This window comes from Nicotiana tabacum, chromosome 10, assembly GCF_000715075.1.
Source record: "Nicotiana tabacum cultivar K326 chromosome 10, ASM71507v2, whole genome shotgun sequence".
In the NCBI taxonomy this organism is placed as follows: Eukaryota; Viridiplantae; Streptophyta; class Magnoliopsida; order Solanales; family Solanaceae; genus Nicotiana; species Nicotiana tabacum.
The window spans coordinates 17,795,855-17,816,525 of NC_134089.1; the positions used below are offsets into that span (position 1 = coordinate 17,795,855).

The 20,671-nt window shown below is 36.6% G+C and overlaps 2 protein-coding genes across 3 annotated transcripts; both read right to left on the bottom strand.

Moving 5' to 3' along the window:
* Positions 1-1,964: 1,964 nt before the first annotated feature.
* LOC107786353 (zinc finger CCCH domain-containing protein 11) lies at positions 1,965-8,419 on the bottom strand. Of its 2 annotated transcripts, none has more exons than XM_016607821.2 (8): positions 8,088-8,419; positions 7,175-7,259; positions 6,576-6,716; positions 6,362-6,459; positions 4,134-4,322; positions 3,893-4,023; positions 3,675-3,774; positions 1,965-2,643 (listed from the first exon to the last, which is right to left on the bottom strand). In XM_016607821.2, the coding sequence occupies exons 1-8, from the start codon at positions 8,253-8,255 to the stop codon at positions 2,422-2,424; spliced, it is 1,134 nt and encodes a 377-aa protein (XP_016463307.1). In that variant the 5' UTR covers positions 8,256-8,419; the 3' UTR covers positions 1,965-2,421. The 2 variants fall into 2 exon arrangements, with proteins under 2 accessions (XP_016463307.1, XP_016463306.1); XM_016607820.2 differs by having other exon boundaries at positions 2,287-2,661; positions 8,088-8,418.
* An 8,171-nt stretch (positions 8,420-16,590) lies between these two features.
* Positions 16,591-17,754, bottom strand: LOC142165016 (uncharacterized). Its single transcript, XM_075223666.1, has 2 exons — positions 16,980-17,754; positions 16,591-16,922 (listed from the first exon to the last, which is right to left on the bottom strand). Exons 1-2 carry the CDS (start codon positions 17,752-17,754, stop codon positions 16,591-16,593), a joined length of 1,107 nt encoding a protein of 368 aa, XP_075079767.1.
* Positions 17,755-20,671: the final 2,917 nt, after the last annotated feature.

Below are 20,671 nucleotides of genomic sequence, written 5' to 3' on the forward strand. Positions count from 1 at the left end.
CCGATCCATGAACATGTCTAGTTCGATTATTAGAATGATATCTAGTTGAAAAATCAAAGTTGAAGGTCATTATGTGTGGGTGTTCTATACACCTTTAATGAGCAAAATAGTAGTGAATTACTTTTTGTACGATTAATCTTTAAATGGAATGGCTATTTGAGTATTATTATCCCTCCTAAATCTCGTCTCATGAGAGAAAAATTGGTAAATATCTTTGTCAGTGTATAAGTGACACTACCAAAAATTATTTAGTAATTACAGATTAGATATGAAAGTGATTGATTTGTTGTTTAACACGGGCTGCACCGAAAATGGCAGACCAAAGGCTACTCACTATATATATTCACGTTTCAATTAAACAAAGAACTAATGATATTCATTGTTTTTAATAAATCAAAAAAAAAAATTATTACTCAAACATCAAAGTCACCAAACATGTTGCAATTTCTGGTCTAGCCTATGATCCAACCTAGTCTATCTGTTGATTACTTTTCATACATTTATTATACCTTTCGTTACTTTGTTACAGAATTTAAAGGACCAAATGGAAGACAAACTGTTTGTGATGATCCAACCTTGTCTGTCTGTTGATTTTTTTCTGTCGTGCATTTAACAGTCCCTAGTTTTAGGCCATAATTCCAAGTTCTTTGACCGTGACCTCAAAATGTCTCTCCTCCCATTAATAATTACTATGACCACTTTCTCTATTTCACCTTGTGTTTTTTTTGTTTTTTCTATTTGGTATCTGATATTTGCTTTGAAACTCCATTATTCATATTCACGCTTGAAAGTTTTACTTTAGAGGTATAACGCTCCCTCTTAAAAGCGATTCTATACTTGGGAGTTGGGGCTCAAACTTAGTGGTGGAGCCACACGCATTTAAGGGGTACCAATTGACCACACCTATTCGCCGGAAACTTATATTGTATAAGTAGGTAAAAAAATATTTTTTATGTACATATACTATATATTAACTCCCCTTTACTTCTTCGTAGATTTACTTTTTTTATATTTTGATACCCTTTAGTGAAAATTCTGACTTCGTCACTACTCAAACCTGAGACCTTTGACTAAGAATGAAGAAGTATTTACCACTTCACCGCAATTTATAGTTCACCTTTGATATGTTATCTCATATCTCATCATTTTTTCAGCCTGTGTGTGATGTTTGGTTCTCTTACAACTAGCACGTCAGTTTAACCGGATAGTGTAAAACAATTTCTAAACTGTTCGTATTCAGAACATAAACTCTTTATCCAACTGTGTAGGTACTTGTCTTCCCTTTTTCATTAATTTGATCAGTTCACTTCAATTTAAATTTAAAATTAACTGGACTGGAAGTTGTCATAACCGCAACAGTAAGTTATGAATTTAAATTTTATACACTACCAGTATACGAAACTTTCTTACACCATCAGGTAATTTTAAAGGTAATTAATCACAAGGAATTTTTAATTGGTAAAGTTTACCTTTTCTAAATTTACAGAAGAAAACAAAGTTTGAGGCAAGTTGACTCCTTCGTATACTGTAACTAAAATAATTTCTAACTCGTACTTGTAATCAGAATTGCTTCCTTTTTCCAACTTCACTTACTAATTCTGACGTTCTTCATAGTTTTGTTCAAACTCCATCGTCAAAATCAGCTAAATCACTGATTTGGAGTTTTTGGTTTTGTAGTTTAAGTTTTACTCTTACCAGCAGTGTAAATTTTTTTAACATAAACAGTCCAACTTAACATGTTATAGTAGGTTACTTACCATTTATTATAGGCTATCAATTCAAGCTTATTAAATGAAAAAATTACCTACTGATGGTGTAAACGATCTTTACACCGCCAGTGCTATTCTGGATCTAAGAATCATGGAAAACGTGATTGAAATACACACCTGAGTAAATCGCATAGGTATAAAGAACCGGAAAGGAAAAAGAGGAAAGCGAAGGAACAGGATATAGTAATCTATCAGTTCTCTGAAAATAAACATGGAACTTTCACTATTTCATGGAACATGTTTGCAGACGACAGAAAGAAAACACCTATAAAATTGTCAGCAAACGTCAACAGATGACATAATGGCCCTCAAAGAATCTGTAATTTATTGAGGGGAGGAGAAGGCCACCCTAAGCTTCAAAGCATAGTAGTAGCAGCAGTAACAAAATACAAATGATAGCTCTCTCTGTGGCTGGCAAAACGACTAGAAAAGTTCAATTCATCACAAAATTCCAGAAGCAACAGTCACAACTCATTGAACTGAGGGTAAAAAGCCTAATAAAATAGCAATCTATTATTAGGGGCATCACGACACGGATATGCTATGCTATATCACTCCACCCCATTTGCATGCTATAATGATTCTGCATCACGTAGACATGAAAGAGCATGGACCGAAAAGTAGATCATGCGCATAAATCTGGGCACAAGGCTCAAGCATGACCACCAGGTTCATTGATTTGTAACGATGTTTTTGAAAGGCTAGCTTCCAGTTCATTTAACTCCTCCACATCCAGGTCATCGTCATCGTCGTCGTCATCATCATCATCATAATTGTCATTAACTTCGTTGTTATGAGAAGCCTCACCACCATCATCAATATTCCGGGCTGACATTGAGGAGCTTGCCTCATCTCTAGCAGATTCCTTATTCTCCTGTAAAGGAAATGTAATCTACATAGAAAATGATATGCACAGTCTTTTGCGTATAAACTAGCAGCACAACACAAGAAATGCACATCGCACCAGTAATATGTTTTTTTGGATAAGCAAGCAAAAACACATGGCATCAGTATGATGCTCATGAAGTGTCCAAACCAGGGGATCATTGGTTAATAGGCATAGTTTAGTTTATTTTCGATTCATAACAGAAAAACACTGCAACTATCACACACACTTGGATTTTCAAATCTCTTTCTAATAATACTTACACCGCCGTAGACCAACCACCACCACAGTGAATGCACACTTTTCTGCCTACTTTCCTAAGTCATGGCTAGATTTGTCATCTGCTAGTTCTACCAAATCTGCATACAATCTACCAAGGCAGGTGAAAGTAGAAGGAACAAACTTTTGATGCAAGACCCCTAATCTTTGCCTAGTACAACCTATCACTTAGCTGAAAATATTTTAACACTGAATATCTCGCTCAGGTACTATAAAAGCATAATTTTAAAAATTCCAGCAAAAAGGGTGAAGTCAGGTACATCAACCTCATAAATTTAAATCCCAATAGCGAGAAAATCAGAGAGCATTCCAAAAAAAAGCGTGTGAAGAAACAGTACTAGTAAGTGAATCTGACTGGCTTACCGATCAAAAAGTGAATCTGACTAAGACTTCCTCTCGATTTAGATTAAGAATCAATGAAAATTTCATCATGATGAAGACTCCAGAAGCATCTCAATCAAATTAAAACTTTGATCAAATGGACACTGTTTAATCTAACAATGCGAACTATTGCTAAAAGTCAACAGATCATTATACATTGTTGTTTTTTATGCTCTCTTACCCCTACACACAGAGGGTAATTGCTCAGAGTCCCAGACATTTTACCTATCCTAGGTTAAGCAGTACTATAGATGAGTAGATCTATGACAGTCACCGGTAGACAACGAAAATCTTGAATGCTCAACACAGTCCAACAAAGGATATAGAAAGCGGAAAAAAATTGATCATAACATATTCACCTTCGGGGGTTCACCAGACTCTTCATCCCTTTCATACTTGTCATAGGCCCCAACATCATCCACAAACCAGCTAGCGTCCGACATGAACAGCTCACGACCACTGCAAGAAAGAGAGCATAAGATTTGCCAATAAGTATAAGCATCCACCAAAAGAACTTTTCTCAGCTGATGACCACATAGTATTGACTAAAGAGGAAAAGGAATGAAAAGAATGATACCTCATGCGATCATTCTTAGCTCTATCTGCCCTCTGCTTAGCCAAACTGGCCTCTCTTTCTTCCATCTTCTTCTTTTTCCATTCCATAAACAACTCAGTGGTCAAAGGAGTTGAAGCAGTCAATTTTGCACGCTGCAGGCAGAGCAGAAAACATGTAAAGCTGTTCCATTAATGAACATGTTTATAAAAGTTTTAATGGTTGTCAGTAGTTGGCAATATGAATACTCAGATAGTACGGTCACCTGTTCATCAATTTCTTCTTCAATAGGCATCTTGTCAGCTTCCTCTTGTAACAAAGCTTTCATTTGCGACTTTAGAATGTATCCAGGAGGAAGCGCATGCCTGTAATGGCATTCTTTACTACCATTTGGACAGACCCAAAACCAACCATACTGCTTTTTCTCCACAGCTTCCAAAAAGTATTTACATACCTGCATATAAGCCAAATCATAAGTTTGAATTCTGAAACAAATACTCCCTCCATTCCAACAGTAAGCAGAAAATGAGCATGTAAAGACTAAATAGTTTCTGGACACAAAAGGTGCCAATCATTTTTTATTTTTTTATTTTTTTTGGCATGGACTAAAGAGGAAAGCGTGCTGAAGAAACTGGGATAGAGTAGTAAATTTGTTGCTAAAATACGACTTTTTCAAGTGACAAACTAAAATGAAAGCATAAAAATACACCTCAGAATGACGGAATATGGTCACTGGTACTACGTCAAACCAAAGGACTACGTATCATTGACCCATGCTCCATGCAATGAAAAATCAAAATAATCATAACAGTTAAATGGAGTGCTAGAGCAGTAACATTTCTTTCCCAACTCTCAATGTCCACAAATACTTAAATGATATTGCATGCATTCTGCACGACCAAACTATCTAGGTCATCCTATTTTCACATGCTCAAAACTCTCGGGAGCATGGACCAGTCCCTCTCCCCTGCTCCCACTTAGGGTTTGTGTCAGCGGCAAGGTCCAAACTCGTGAAGCACGCTCAATCCACACCTTCTGCGGTGCGTCCTTACCATAAACCAAAGCCCTGGGGGCTTTAAGGTCATCCTATTGGCCAGCGCATGACAATTAACCATGAACTTTTACAAGTCTATCTATAATAACACTTATCCAAGAGAGACAAGAGTTTATAGTCACATCCCGTCATTTCTGCCAGTACTCTTTATCCGTCCTGATTTCTAGGTACATAACACTTTGCCATCCATATTCTTCAGATTGTGAGATACAATCATTGGGAACCAATTGATGTCCAAAGGTAACCAGATACTCATGGCACTCAACCAAACCTCAATACCAACCAGAATATCATGGATCAGCTCAACAAAATTATGGGGATTCCAATTTTTGGTGAATATGACAAGCTCTGTTTTCAGCTATCACTGAACCTGATTGCAATCTTCTGTCTTCTCCTTCCTAAACATGCAGATGTTTCTGAGCAAAGGATAGTACAGTTCATGAACTGGTAAATAGTTCTTTTTTTGGGGGATCAAAATGAAAAGAATATGTCATTTAAAAAGAGCAGCACTAAAAGATCTGCTCTGTGTTCACCATTTCTCCTTCGTATTACTAAATTGTGAAAAATTATAGTTTCTATTGCTTTAGTGAGAATATTGTTCTGTTTTGTGGGTGATAGTGGGATATCACAACAGCCATATCTAGTTTGGAAGCTTTGTTCCATTTCAATGGATTAGTTTGTTCTTGTCACCAGGCATATTATGCTGATCAATACAAATTCCCTGTTGCTTTCTGCAGGTTGTAGCTGACCACCTTCTAGGAAGCCTCTGAAAAGTCATAAGAGGCAGCAGAAAGCGTCATATCCAACAACAAAATGCCCTTTCTTCATTGAAAATATCTACGAGAGAGCCTTTCTTCAGCATGTTACTTCCCGGGTCCATGACCACACTGATTCCTCATTATTAGCTACTTCTGTTTGCGCACACATTAATAAAATTCGTACTTTATCAACAAAAAACCTTACTTTTTCAGTATCTTTCACCCATTTACTTTACAGAATTTGTCAATTTAATTGAGATAAAAATCATCAAGAAAGGACATTAGGTGCAAGCAACGTCTGCATATTCTGTAAGTTCTATGACTCGTTACCAAGTTATTGCATACTCGACTGACGACTAAAACACTATGCAATTATGGTCTCCTGCATCTCCTGGAAGATAATTACTTGACAACATAAGGGTTTCATTTTATACAAAAAGACCATAACCAAAGTTTCCTCACAACAGTAAAGTATCAGTGGAAAGTAAATGAGGTAACAAAGTGACCATTTAGAAGATCATTAGCAATGAATTTTATCCTGAAAATCACTGCTATATAGGTAAGTGGATACCGAATGATTGAAAGAGTCCGATCAACAAATTCAAAATTATCCCCTGAATATGACGTTCAAGTTCGGACCAAAGCAGTTCAAGGTATATTCTGGAAAAAGATAACACTTACAATGTCAGTTGGTTTGTTCTTGTTATACTCCTGACTTTTTGATGCCACAACCTTCTCCAATGTCTCTTGATCCCAATCCTCCATTGTTTCCTTTCCATCTATGTTTTAGACAAGAAATACCAGTTAATAAACACTAAAACCATAATACATGATTATCACGCAGAAACAGAAAAGTTCATGCAAAATGTCAACTGCTAAGGTGTTGCTTAACCACCTTCATCACGCTTATCACTGAAAACGTCAATCTTCTCTCCTTTTCGCTGAACATTCAGATCGTGAGAGAACTTGCACTTGAAACCCTTAGCACATTGCCCCGCCTTAAAGAATTCACATAAGATAGATTTTGGATCAACACCTGAACACAAATTCCCAACATTCGTGAAATATGATAATTTTGCAGCAGCATTTCATATGAAAAATTGAAACAAGATCAAACCTTTAAAGCAAGAAGTGAGTGAAACAAAACAAACTACTACTGATACGAGACAATGAGTCAACTATGAACGATAAAAAAGTCTCTTGAAATAAATTGACAGGCTGATATTAAGCCATATTCGGAATTGCAATAATAAAGTTACAACATTTATCAGCTTTATAAGAACTGGCAAAAATTCCAGTTTATATTTCAGCCTTCGACAGACCCAGTTAGACATAGGAGAGAGCAGATAATTGCTACGAAGTCTTCCTACACTACATTTCCAATTGTTTCGATCAAACAAAGACACAATAACACTTTAATATTGAAACTACTATGCACCAACCAAAAAATAAATAGACACCAGATATCAGTCACAAGAAGAACATAAATAATACCAAGAGGCACTTTAGGCTGGCTAATAGCGACTTTGAACAATTCGTTCAGCTCTTTCTCTTTGGCTTTCTCTTCTTCCTTCTTTTTCTGTGACAAAATTAAGCTTACTTGTCAACATTCAAGCAAAAGATCACACAAAAGTAATATGACAGAAACTACAAAAAAATCACAAACTAATTGGGGTCAGGCAGCCAGCTATGTGATCCACTATATTCATTCAATCTATTTGGGCTCGAAAAGGCACAAATATAAAAAAGCAACACTTATGCAGTCAAATCCAAGTTAGTTGGAGTCATCTATATAGAGGTCTGTATTCAACCTGCCTTATTTGGGCTTAAAATAAAAAAACAAAAAATAATAATAATACTACAACAACCATGTCTCAAGCACCCAATGGATGTGGCCAAATGCTCAATAATGTGAGAGGAGAATCATGAGGTCTAAGATTCAACTTCCAGAGGAGACAAAAAACACTAGCTTATTTCTTCTCATTTGTCAAGCCTTGGTGGGCAGAGTTACCCGATACTTGTGTTGGTGGGAGGTAACCGGTATCCACCTGAATAGTTGAGGTGCAGGCAAGCTAGCCCGGATACCACTGTTTTTTAAAAAAACAATTACATCTCAAAACCAAGCTAATTAGGGTAGGATATATGAATCCTTTGTATCCACCAGCTCATTTCAGTTCGCAAAAGATAACACAAAAGGAACACAACACAATTACGTCTCAATTCCGAACTAGCCGGGTCAGCATATCAGTCTTCTCTAGCCTTCATAAGACAACAATAATTCACACAAAAAAAAAAAATACAACAGTTACGCCTCAAAAATCTAGTCGAGGCCACCTATACGAATAGTGTATATCTATCGGGAAAAAAATACAAAAAAAAATAATAATAAAACAAAATAGCGTAGTACCTTGGCATCAAGTTTCTTAGGGTCAGGTTTAGGCACAGCATTTTGCTTAAGGGACTGAACATATTTCTGGACATTTTTGGACTTATTTTTGTTTTTCAGACCGAATGTCTTGTCTTCCACTACCTTCTGCTTCTTTGCTAAATCCGCTTTCGATTGCTTTGGTGGCATTTTATATTATCATCCAATTACCCCAATCACCTATATACTTTCGTCGCAAAATCGGATTTTTCCGGCGATTCGAAACCCTAAAGGCGGCTCGGAGATTAATGAGTGTGGCCGGAGGCGGAGATGGGGTCTATGTGTGACGCTTTTGTGGGAAGGTGTTTTAGGGAATTTGCTATCAAGGAAAAGAAGGGTTAAAATAGCAAATCTTTCTAACTTTTGTAAATGACGCTATGGGTCCTAATTTGTTGTGGGAGGTGCACTATAGTCACAAAGAAAAAATGTTTTCTCACTTATTTTTATAGGCTTCAAAAAGATATGGTTCAATTTTTTACTCTGATACTACTTAAAAAGCATCAAAACTTAATTGATCTCAAGAATTGGGTAAATTAAGAAGCGATACCGGTCAACAGTGACTCAACTATGGTGACACAAGATATAAATATGTGGTCGGATAAGAGACAATGCAAGATATGACCGTTATGAAAATGTTACAGAGACTCCAAGATTTCTCCAACATTTATTAGCCTCTATTAGACTTTATTACCCTTTATTATTCTTTAGTACCGTTTAATTACCTTTTATTATAGCATTAATATTGGTAATTAAGGAGGCATAATTTATAGTCATGCACATCATAGCTCCAGTATAAATAGAAGCTTTCATTCTATTGTGAAATATCAAGAAATACTGATAGCAAATGACTAATATTCATTCTCTTGTTTGTTTAAGTTGTTATACAAGTATTGTCGAGATTTTTCAATTATTCTCGATCCTAAAGGGAACATTCTGAAGCTCAGGCTTGTCTATTCTTCAATTATTCATATTTTATTCAATTTTTTTCTTTATTACTTTATTTTCTCAGATCAATTTAATCCACGTGCCTATAAACTACGTTACAAATTTAATTGTACCATTTTACTGGTAAACAATTTGACGCCCACTGTGGGGCTTAGACAGTTGTGGTATTATTTTGATATGTTCATCTTCCACTAACGTACTTTGAAGCATTTATGTTGTAAGCATAAAACAACTATGGCGCACAATGATGTCAACAACTTGCTCATTGTTGGAACAAACAATAACGATGAGCCCGTGGATAATCTCCGTAATGAAAATCAACATGATGGTTCAATCAGTAAAACCCATCTTAATGGGAATGAGCCAACTTCAAATCGGGTAGAAGGAAATACCTGGCGGACAAGGAATCCTACCCCCGATGATATGGATGATGAACTTGTTGTCGATATTGTTAAAGTTTGAGAGCGCAGCAAAAGAAGATAATGAATCATCTCTCAAGACAGGACTGAATAATGATTGAGCTCCGGCAGCGCTATCGGTTGCTTCCAATAATTCCAATGGTGTAGCTCAAGCCCCTTCTAGCATTCTTATAAATCAAACGCCACCAAGAATCGATAACATCGTTACTAGGAGGAGTTCAGATCAAACAACAATCAAACAGGCGGTGTCGGTATTGGATCTGAAAATAAAAATAACACAAACGATCCTTTCAAGACTGAGCTCATGAGGTTTATAAGGGAAATGAACGCTTAAATGAATCAGAATGCTAAAGAATTTCATGCTCGGATAGATCCTATTTCGAGAACTCCTTCGGTCCTGAAGAGCCCGACCTCGAAGGAGTATATATAGTTGTCGTTCAAACCTAGTGTGGCTCCAGAGTTGATTCCGAAGAGATTAGAGATACCGGATATTCCAAAATACGATAGAACATCGGATCCACATGAACACATCAAAACATACACCACAAATGTGAAGGAAAATAATTTGGCTTCACATGAAATCGAATCAGTTTTACTAAAGAAATTTGGCAAAATCCTAACAAATGGGGCTTTAATATGGTATTTATTTTTACTTGAACACTCAATTGATTATTCTAAAATGCTTGTAGATTCACCTATCAAAGCTCACGTTGGAACAAAGAAAGTTCAAGCTACGAAAGCAAGTATATTAGGATTTGCTCAAAGAGACTCGGAGTTGCTACGAGAGTTCGTGATCTGATTTCAAAAAGGAGAGGATGTTGTTGTTGGCAGTACCTGATGAATGGGCGGTAGAAGCATACCAATAGTATATGTTCTAATTGTTCCAACACAACGCATAAAAATAGGTCCCCAAATAAGGTTGTAGATATATGTTGGGTATGAATCTCCTTCTACTATAAAATATTTAAAAACTATGACTGGAGATTTATTTACGACAAGATTTGCTGGTTGCGATTTGATGAATCAGTATATCCAACACTAGGGGAATAAGCAGTTGAAAAAGGAGATAGATTGGAATGAATTAATACTATTCATTTGGATTCTCGAATAAATCAATGTGAACAAGAGGCTCAAAAGATAATTTATTTGCAAACGATTGCAACTCAACTACCAGATGCATTCACTAACCTACCAAAGGTGACGAAGTCATATTTTCCAACCGCTAATGCTCTAATTCGAGTTGATGTCCCAACCAAAAATTAATTAATACAAATGAGTCTAAGCCACGCTTGAACGTGGTTGACCAATTGATTCTAAAGATAAAAAATCTTCGAAAAAGAAAAGGAGCAAATGATCAAGGTGATCATAATATGAAAATAGTGGCTCAAAAAAAGTCCCCATACATAACAAATTATAAAACCTCATAGGAGTTCCTGATACCTTAAAATAATGAGAATGAAGAGATCTCAATAAGTTATGTCCTTACGGAAAAAAAGATGAAACCAAAATAATATCGCTAACGATAATGTTTTTTATACTATTAAAATAATAAAACAAGATGAGGTTCTTGAACCAAAATCTATCGATGAATGTAGACAGATATATGATTGACCAAGATGAAAATACTATCCAGACATAATTAACTTCACTTGAAAAACGTGATATCTTCGGACTTGTAGTCCGAACACCTGAAGATATAAAGCCACTGGCGTATTAATGATGTTTTGTACGAAAACGAAATGATAAAAATGAAGTTGTTAGATATAAAGTACGACTTGTGGCACAAGAGATTTTGCAAAGGTGTGGTATTGATTATATATTATCGCGTGGTATAGCTATCACATTAAGGTATCTTATAAATATGGCAATGCATGAAATGTTTGATATGCGTAGAATGGATGTTGTCACAGTCTATTTGTAAGGCTCAATATTCAACAATTTTTTTATGAAAATATCTGAAAGATTTAAAGTGCCCGGAGAATATAAAAGTTTCTGAGAGACTTGATCAATAAAACTTTAGAAATTCTTATACAGATTGAAACAATTAGGGCACGTGTAGTATAATTGCCTGAGCGAGTACTTGTTGAAAGAAGGGTACAAGAATAACCAATTGTATTTTTGTCTTTATAAAAAGGTTTGAATTTGAAATTGTTATAATCGTTGTGTATGTTGATGATAATATCATTCAAAATTCCGAGGAGCTTCCAAAAGCAGTAGACTATTTAAAGAAAGAATTTGAAATGAAAGATCCTGAAAAGACAAGATTTTATCTTAGACTATAAATTGAGTATATAAGACGTGGAATTTTTGTCAAAAAGATCTTAAAGTGATTCTATATCGATAAAGCACATCCGTTGAGCAGCCCTGATGGTTATGAGGTCGCTTGATATAAATAAAGATCCATTTCGACTCATTAAAATAATGAAGAACTTCTTGGTGCCGAAATACCATATCTTAATACAATTGGGACATTAATGTATCTTGCAATAATTTCCGACTAGATATAACTTTCTCGGTAAGCTTGTTAACAAGATTTAGTTCTTCCCAAGGACAAAGACACTGAATAATATTAAGCATATATTCAGATATATCAAAGGGACCATTGATATGAGTTTACTCTATCAAATAAATTCAAATCAGCATCAGGTGCAAAGTATTCATATGGTCCATATAAGGATCGATCTCACACTGGTTTATATATATATATATATATGGAGGTATAACCATATCATGGCGTTCAACGAAATAGGCTATGATTATTACTTCTTCAAATCATGCAGAAATAATAGTCATTCACGATGCAAGTCGAGAATGCATTTGGTTGAGATTGATAACTCAACACTTTCTTTGAAATGGAATATTCTAACAACATTGTATGAAGACAATGTTGCAAGTGTAGTTGAACTGAAAAGAGGACACATCAAATGAGATAGAACAAAATACATTTCACGAAATTATTTTTTAATGTTCAAAAAGTTCATTCAAGCGAATGTTTGGCAGATCTGTTCACTAAGGCATTACCAACCTCAACATTTGAGAAGCTGATATACAAGATTAGAATGTGTCGTCTTCGAGACATTAAGTGATGTTTTCATCAGGGGGAGTAACTACGTGTTGCACTCTTTTTTCCTTAACCAAAGTTTTATCCCACTGAATTTTCGTGTGAGGTTTTTAACGAGATAACAAGTAATGCACATTACACATAACTATATACTATTTTTTAGTAAAATCTTAGTAAAACATATTTAATTTACATGGACATCCAAGGGGAATGTTGTGAATGGTTTAAGAGAGTAGATGTTCGTGCTGCTATGGACACCCATTTTTCATACTATTTGATGTTGAGTACTCCCATTTTCTTTATTGTTTGATGGAGTGCAAGTTCACTTTTAAGGCTTATAAATAGCCTTGTAATCTGATGGGTAAAATACACATACAGAAGTGAAAGAAAGAAAAGAGTTCTTTCATCTCTTATATTATCTCTATTCTTTTTTACTTTGTTTTGCTACATTACTTTTATTTTATAACGGATCCACAATTTTCTCTTTATTCTATTCGTACTTTCTCTTTATTTCAACTTGCAAAAAAAGTCAATTTCCTTGTTTCCAATTTCCAAAACATAGGGTAAAAATAATATAGGGTAATAGTAATGGAAAAAAAATTCCTCCATCTTCTCTCATTTTCCTCTTTTATTTTTATTACTTTTCTTTCCTTGAAGTGTGTTTGGCTAGGTTTATAAGTTGGTCAAACTGGCTTATAAGCATTTTTTGGCTTATCTACACGTTTGATAAAACTAGTCTTAAGGTACGCGCGTTGCGCGTGTATTTTATCTCAATAAATATAAAACTTTGAAAAGTTAAATAAATATTATATTAAATTTTTTGTTTGAGTTTAAAATTAATATTAACAAAAGTGTAAGTTTCTAAAAATAATGATTGTTGATTCTATTTTGCTAACTCAATAAAGTAAGAAACTCCACTTATAAGTCCTTAATCATCTCATTCAAAAAAACTTATCAAATACAATCTTTTTTTCTCACGACCAAAATGCAATTGTTTTATTTTCTTAACCAATAAGAAATACAACAATAATTATTTTCAACAGAATAAAAAATGCTATTGCAAATGTATTGGTTTCAATTCTTATGTTTTGATTAATTTGCTTTTACTTCGCTTTGTAATTGACTTTCTTTCTCTGTCCTAGTACATAACTTTACATTTGAAAATTTCTTTCTATGGAAGTAAGGGGTCATTTGATACGTAGACTAAATTATCCTGGTATTATAATTCTGAGATTATAATCCTTAGACTAATTTATTTCAGGTGAGAGGTGGGATAAAATAATACCGGGTTTGATGGGATAAGGTGGAATAAGATGAGATATTCAGTATTAAGTTTGGGACAAAGTTTATACCATGTTTGGTTGTTGGTATAAATTTATCTCGGGATAAATTTATACCACCAGCCATTATACTACCAACCAAACATAGTATAAATTTAGTGCCACACTTTATCCCACCTTATCTCGTGTACCAAACCACCCCTAAGAGTCTAAGATATTCATGGAATTTCTTAATGTTAATAGATTCTGAAAGGCTATATTAATTATGAGCAAAACATGGAGTTTATGTTAAGAAAATTTTAATTTTGGCACATATTATTAGTTACACACCTAACTTGCTTGTAGTCTTGATTACTCATTCGAACTTTATTATTTGATAGTATATATCCCATGGTCACTGACATGACAAAGCGCATTAACACACTCATTTAGGCGTGTGAGAGTGGTTGTCAGATAAAGTATCTTTCGTCAGTTATCACATAGTCATATACAATACTTATTCATATAAATGGTCTATTTCTTTTTGCTTCTACTTAATACAATGCATATCTTATCCCATTTAGTTTTATATTTTTAAATTTTTTTATTTGGAAACAATGGCTATGATTCAACTGGGTATTTCTTTTCTGGGATCAAATTTGTAATAAATCTTAACTGAAACTCCATCATTTGAGCCAAACAAAAAAAGTTTTATCCAAAATAATGGAATACCAACAATGTATTTCTTGTTATTTTTCCTTAGACAATGACTATTTATTTTAATTGTATATTTTTAATTTTCTAGTCAAATTAGTACAAAGAAGTTGGTTGGAGCTCCATTATTTTTTTTTGCCTAATAAAATATGTACAACCAAAATAATGAAGTTGCAATTGTATACTTTATTTTTATTTTTCCTTTACATGCAATAACTACAACAACAACTACTACAACTATCCAGTAAAATCCCACATAGTGGGGTCTGGGGAGGGTAATGTGTACGTAGACCTTACCCCTGCCCGATCGGGACAGAGAGGCTGTTTCTGATAGACCCTCGGCTCGATAAGACGAAAACAGAGTAAAGAAAAAAAAATAGGAGAGAATTCATTAGTAAATCTAGTAGATCGAAATAGTAACAGAAACATAAAAATCGAAAGATGAATGACATGCAATAACAGTAACCATAATCTACGGCCCGGGTCTAAGACAAACAACAAGAATAGTGTGGGACCAATATAAACTGCAAGTCATCTAAGACTAACCCTAATCCAACCCCGCTTCACCCCCGGAATGAAGTAAGGAAAGCTTTACTACCCCTATCCTACAACCCTAATGCTTGACCTTCAGGCCTTCCCATCAAGGGTCATGTCCTCGGAAATGTGCAATCGTGCCATGTCTTGTCTGATCACCTCTCCCCAATACTTCTTAGGTCTCCCTTTACCTCTTCTCGAACCCGCCACGGCCAACCGTTCACACCTCCTCACCGGTGCCTCGAGGCTTCTCCTCTGCACGTGCCCGAACAATCTGAGCCTCGCTTCCCGCATCTTGTCATCCATAGGAGCGATGCCCACCTTCTTCCGAATATCTTCATTCCTAATCTTGTCTATCCTAGTGTGCCCACACATCCACCTTAACATCTGCATCTCTGCTACTCTTATCCTCTAGATATGGGAGTTCTTAACCGGCCAACACTCTGCCCCATATAACATGGCCGGTCTAACTACAGCTCTATAAAACTTACCTTTGAGTATCGGTGGCACTTCTTGTCATACAAGACTCCAGATGCAAGCCTCCATTTCATCCATCTAGCCCCTATGCGGTGAGTGACGTCCTCGTCGATTTCTCCGTCCCCCTGAATCATCGACCCAGGGTACTTGAAGCTATCTCTCTTGGGGATGACCTATGACCCAAGCCTCACGTCCCCGCCTATATCCCTCGACTCAGCGCTAAACTTGTATTCCAGGTACTCTGTTTTAGACCTACTCAATTTGAAACCCTTAGACTCGAGAGTCTGTTTCCAAACCTCCAATCTCTCGTTAACACCGGGGCTCGTCTCGTCAATTAGAACTATGTCATCAGCAAATAACATGCACCATGGCACCTCCCCTTGAATATGGTATGCCAAAGCATCCATCACCAAGGCAAATAAGAACGGGCTAAGCGCTGAGCCTTGGTGTAATCCTATAACAACCGGGAAATGCTCTGAGTCGCCTCCCACCGTCCTAACCTTAGTCCTTGCTCCATCGTACATGTCCTTGATCGCTTGTATGTAGGCTACCGGCACACCCTTCGCCTCAAAACATCTCCAGAGCACCTCCCTTAGAACCTTATCATACGCTTTCTCTAAGTCAATAAACACCATGTGCGGGTCCTTCTTCTTATCCCTGTACTGTTCCACCAACCTCCTAATAAGGTGGATAGCTTCAGTAGTGGAGCGGCCCGACATGAACCCAAACTGATTGTCGGATATAGACGTCGTCTTCCTCACCCTCACCTCCACCACCCTCTCCCAGACTTTCAAGGTATGGCTAAGTAACTTGATACCTCTATAATTATTACAACACTGGATATTTCCTTTGTTCTTGTACAACGGTACCATTGTACTCGACCTCCATTCCTCCGGCATCCTCTTCGTCCTAAAAATTACATTGAACAACCGAGTCATCCATTCTAATCCTGCTCTACCCACACACTTCCAAAACTCAACCGGAATTTCATCTGGCCTGATCGCTCTACCCCTACTCATCTTACGCAACGCCCCCACGACCTCCTCCACCTTAATGCGCCTGCAATATCTAAACTCTCAGAGACTTTCCGAATGCCCCAAGTCCCCTAGCGCTATTTCCCGGTTACCCTCCTCATTCAGGAGACCATAAAAGTACGTCTGCCATCTCTGCTTAATCTGGGACTCTCCCATCATTACTCTACCACCCTCGTCTTTAATGCACCTTACTTGGTCCAGATCCCGAGCCTTCCTCTCCCTCGCTTTAGCCAACTGAAACAACTTCCTTTCCCCGTTTTTCTCCCCTAATTCCTCGTATAGGCGGCTAAACGCAGCATTCTTCGCCTCCGTAACAACCAACTTTGCCTCCTTCCTAGCCACTGTGTACCTCTCTCTATTCGCACTCCTCTCCTCTGCGCTTGTGCTCCCTACTAACTTCGCTTATGCTACCTTCTTCGTCTCCACTTTACCTTGGACTATGCCATTCCACCACCAGTCTCCTTGGTGCCTGCCAGAAAAGCCCTTCGATACACCTAGCACCTCTTTCGCCGCCTCCTTCACATAGTTCGCCGTCGTCGACCATATAGTGCTCGCGTCTCCACTACTTTTCCAAGCTCCCATAGCGGATAACCTCCCCTCCAACTCCTGGGCTTTATTCGTGGTTAAAGCTCCCCATCTAATCCTCGGTCGGCCATGAGCATACCTCTTCTTCCTCTTCATCATAATGACTATGTCCATCACTAAGAGCCTATGCTGAGTCGCGAGGGTCTCTCCCGAGATAACCGTACAATCCTTGCACAACCCTCTATCACACCTTCTGAGGAGAAGATAATCGATCTGAGTCTTCGCCACTGAACTCCGGAAAGTAACCAGATGCTCCTCCCTCTTCGGAAAAGTCGAGTTCGCAATCACCAACTCGAAGGCCTTAGCGAAGTCTAACAGTGAAGTACCTCCTCCGTTCCTATTCCCAAAGCCAAAGCTACCATGCACTTCGCCATAACTACCAACAGCCGCCCCAATATGGCCATTAAAATCCCCACTAACAAATAACCTCTCAGTAGGTGGAATACTACGCACAATCTCATCTAAGCCCTCCCAAAAGCGCCTCTTTACCTCCTCATCCAAGCCCGTCTGCGGGGCATAGGCGCTAACGACATTGAGGGTGCACTCACCGATCACCAACTTAATAAATATTAGCCGATCATTCACTCGCCTAACCTCAACCACAGACTCTCTAAGATCCATATCCACTAAGATACCCACTCCATTCTTACCCCTCATGACTCCAGAGTACCACAACTTATACCCATCCGCATTCCTCGCCTTCGTCCCTGCCCACCTAGTCTCCTGGACACAAGCTATATTAACCTTTCTTTTCTAGAGAGTCTTTGCCAATTCAATAGACTTACTCGTCAGTGTGCCTATGTTTCACGACCCGATCCTCAATCTACAAGCTCTCTATTTCCCCTTACCCTCCTTTCCTCTCGTCCTAACTCCTGACCCCCTCCCCGCCCCCTACTCACCCCCGGTACCCCTCGAGGACATGACCTTACTCTACCATCCCACACCACAGCCACTATACCTACGCCAAACTCTGGAAGACACTAACAAGGACCCAAACTATAAAATAACCAGTTGCAACTACAAGAATTCTAATAATATGCTTAAAGTGATGCTAACTAACTAGCCACAAATTAAGGAACATAGAGAAAAAGACAAGAAAACGGGAGGTACCAACTCCCGATGGAAAGAACCTGAAAATATGACTTGATGCGCCCGGTGATGCTCCGTTCTACTCGCCCGTATGCCTCGCGCTTGCCTGAGCAGCCGCAGTAATTCCCGCGAATATAACCCGGGTGCTTTGGAACCCAACGTCCAGCCCTTTGTGACTGCCAAATGGCCTGCTCTGCTTTGCCCATGCACCTCCCACCTGTCTCCGAACAACCACCAAAAGTGCTACCTGAAACGCACACAACACACCACGGGACCAAGAAAAAGGGGGGGGGGGACTGTCACCGGAACGGTCGCCGGAAAACAGTGCCGGTCCGAGACAGAGCAGTATGGCGAGGAAAGGTTTGAAGAAAGTGAAACACAGAGGAGGGTGGTTTGGTTGGATTGGAATAGCAGTAGGAAGATGAGACGGCACCGGTGAGTCACCGCCCTCCGGCCTAGCTGCTGCTAGGGTTAAAAGAAAGAAATAAAGAGGAAGAAAGAGAGGGCGCAGGGAGAGAGAAAGGAGGAAAAAATGAGAGAGAAAGAGAAGGACGCGGGGAGAGAGAAAGGAGAGAGAAAGGAGACGAGTACTCACATGGGGAGTGCCGTCGGCTCTGTGGTTTGCCGGAGGATTTGCCGGAGAAGATGAAGAGAAGGGAAGGTGGAGATATTACTGTTATCGAAGAGAGAGAGAGTGTTTTCCGACAACAACAATTCTATTAGGCTATTGGCTTAGCTCTTTACATTCAATAACTATTTATTTTATTTCAACTGTATATTTTTTGGGGGAGAAAAAATATGTAAATATACTTGCTTAAAGCTCCATTATTTTTTGTCAAAAAAAAGTTTTAAGCAAAATAATGCAGTACAAACTACATAATGTTTCTTTTTATATATCTTTTAGATGTACCGATTATTTATTTTAACTGTATATTTCTTTTTTTTTAGATAAATTTGTCAACGTTTAGACTGAAATTTTATCATTTAAACCAAATAAATAGATATATTTAGTTTTTAAATGAAAACTTACCCATTAAAATTTTAAGAATATCAATTACTTTCGTTTGAAAGGGAAATAAAGAGGGAAATTGATAAAAAGACAAAAATTACACAATGTTTTCGTCGTTATTCTTATAAGAAAAAAAGCTTGCTTTCTATACTTTTGTACTTTTAAAATAATTTTTGTTGTTATTGGGAAATATATTTAATATCAAATAAAAATAAATGAACAAATACTTATAGAGAAGCAATATTCTCAATTCAGAACTATGGTAAAATAAAGCTCATTAATTTAAAAGGTAAATTTTTTATAAAAAGTAAATCTTATTTGATTTTTGTGTCCTAATTATTAGGACTTCTAACGTGACAAATCAAATAAGGAAAAATCTAATGAACAATGTTTTAGTTGATTTCAAAGTGTTAAATATTAGGAAATAATTATGTGACTATTTTGTCCACCGTGAATTCTATTTTAAAGGGGTAAAAAAGACGAACGATATTTCACTGAGGGCCTTCATGCTTTTAATATAGTACTAGTCTTATGGTACACGCGTTGCGCGTGTATCCTATCTAAGTGGATTATTTTGTTAAAAATAACTTAATCATCATGCCAAGTAAACCAAATAGTTCAAAAATATTTTATTTGGGGGGTGATAATTCCTATATATTTTTGATTTTTTAAATATTCCCATCTATAGTTTTTAATTCCTGTGAAAATACTCATTTATATATGCTGCCTATTCAATTAATTTTGGTTTCTAGAAACAATTCTTCATTTTGTATTTAAAGAAATACCACCTTAATAAAATTTTAATAAGCAATCAGTGAGTAGGGACTTAATTGTATATGCTATAATTGATTTTATTGGGGAATAAATATTAATTGATAAGTAATTCTCACCAACTATAGGTTCTCATATGAAACAAACTTTTAGGAAAGTTGTTACTTAACCAAAATTCAAGGAAAAGGAATGCCAAGATTTTGCTAATATACCAAAACTTAGAGTAGCAATTTTTAGCTGACTTAAAAAAAGTTGATCAATATTTTTATAGGAATTTGTGCTTTTAAAATAATATAGTTTAGATAGATATAAAAAATTAATAAATATAGAAAGTTTTTTGTTGATTAATTTATTTTTAAAATACATAATTGAATTTCTAAAGAATTAATTTATTGTACATCCATAAATTTATAAAGTCTAATCATTGTTTACTTATTTATCCTCCTTTATATATCTATATTTTATTTTTTTAAAAAGGGGTAAAAATTATCACTCATGGACATGCTCTCTCGATCTATGCAAGATAATGTACTATTTTTTCATGGATTCCAATTGACCAACACCTAACATTTATTAATTCTTTTATGAAAATAAAGGACTCCTAAACCTAAAATAAAATAAAAGTGAGAAAATTTTAATGTAATTTTCATGTGTTATTTTTTATTTTAT

What these genes read in the sequence shown, in the direction of transcription:
- LOC107786353 (XM_016607820.2), bottom strand. Translation starts at nt 8,255, where the DNA reads ATGCCACCAAAGCAATCGAAAGCGGATTTAGCAAAGAAGCAGAAGGTA. An exon ending in AGAACAAACCAACTGACATT is followed by an intron (nt 4,323 to 6,361) that starts GTAAGTGTTATC and finishes GCTTATATGCAG; the next exon opens with GTATGTAAATACTTTTTGGA. An exon ending in AGTCTGGTGAACCCCCGAAG is followed by an intron (nt 2,662 to 3,674) that starts GTGAATATGTTA and finishes TTTTCTATGTAG; the next exon opens with ATTACATTTCCTTTACAGGA.
- LOC142165016 (XM_075223666.1), bottom strand. Translation starts at nt 17,754, where the DNA reads ATGGATCTTAGAGAGTCTGTGGTTGAGGTTAGGCGAGTGAATGATCGG. An exon ending in GTGGAATGGCATAGTCCAAG is followed by an intron (nt 16,923 to 16,979) that starts GTAAAGTGGAGA and finishes GCACAAGCGCAG; the next exon opens with AGGAGAGGAGTGCGAATAGA.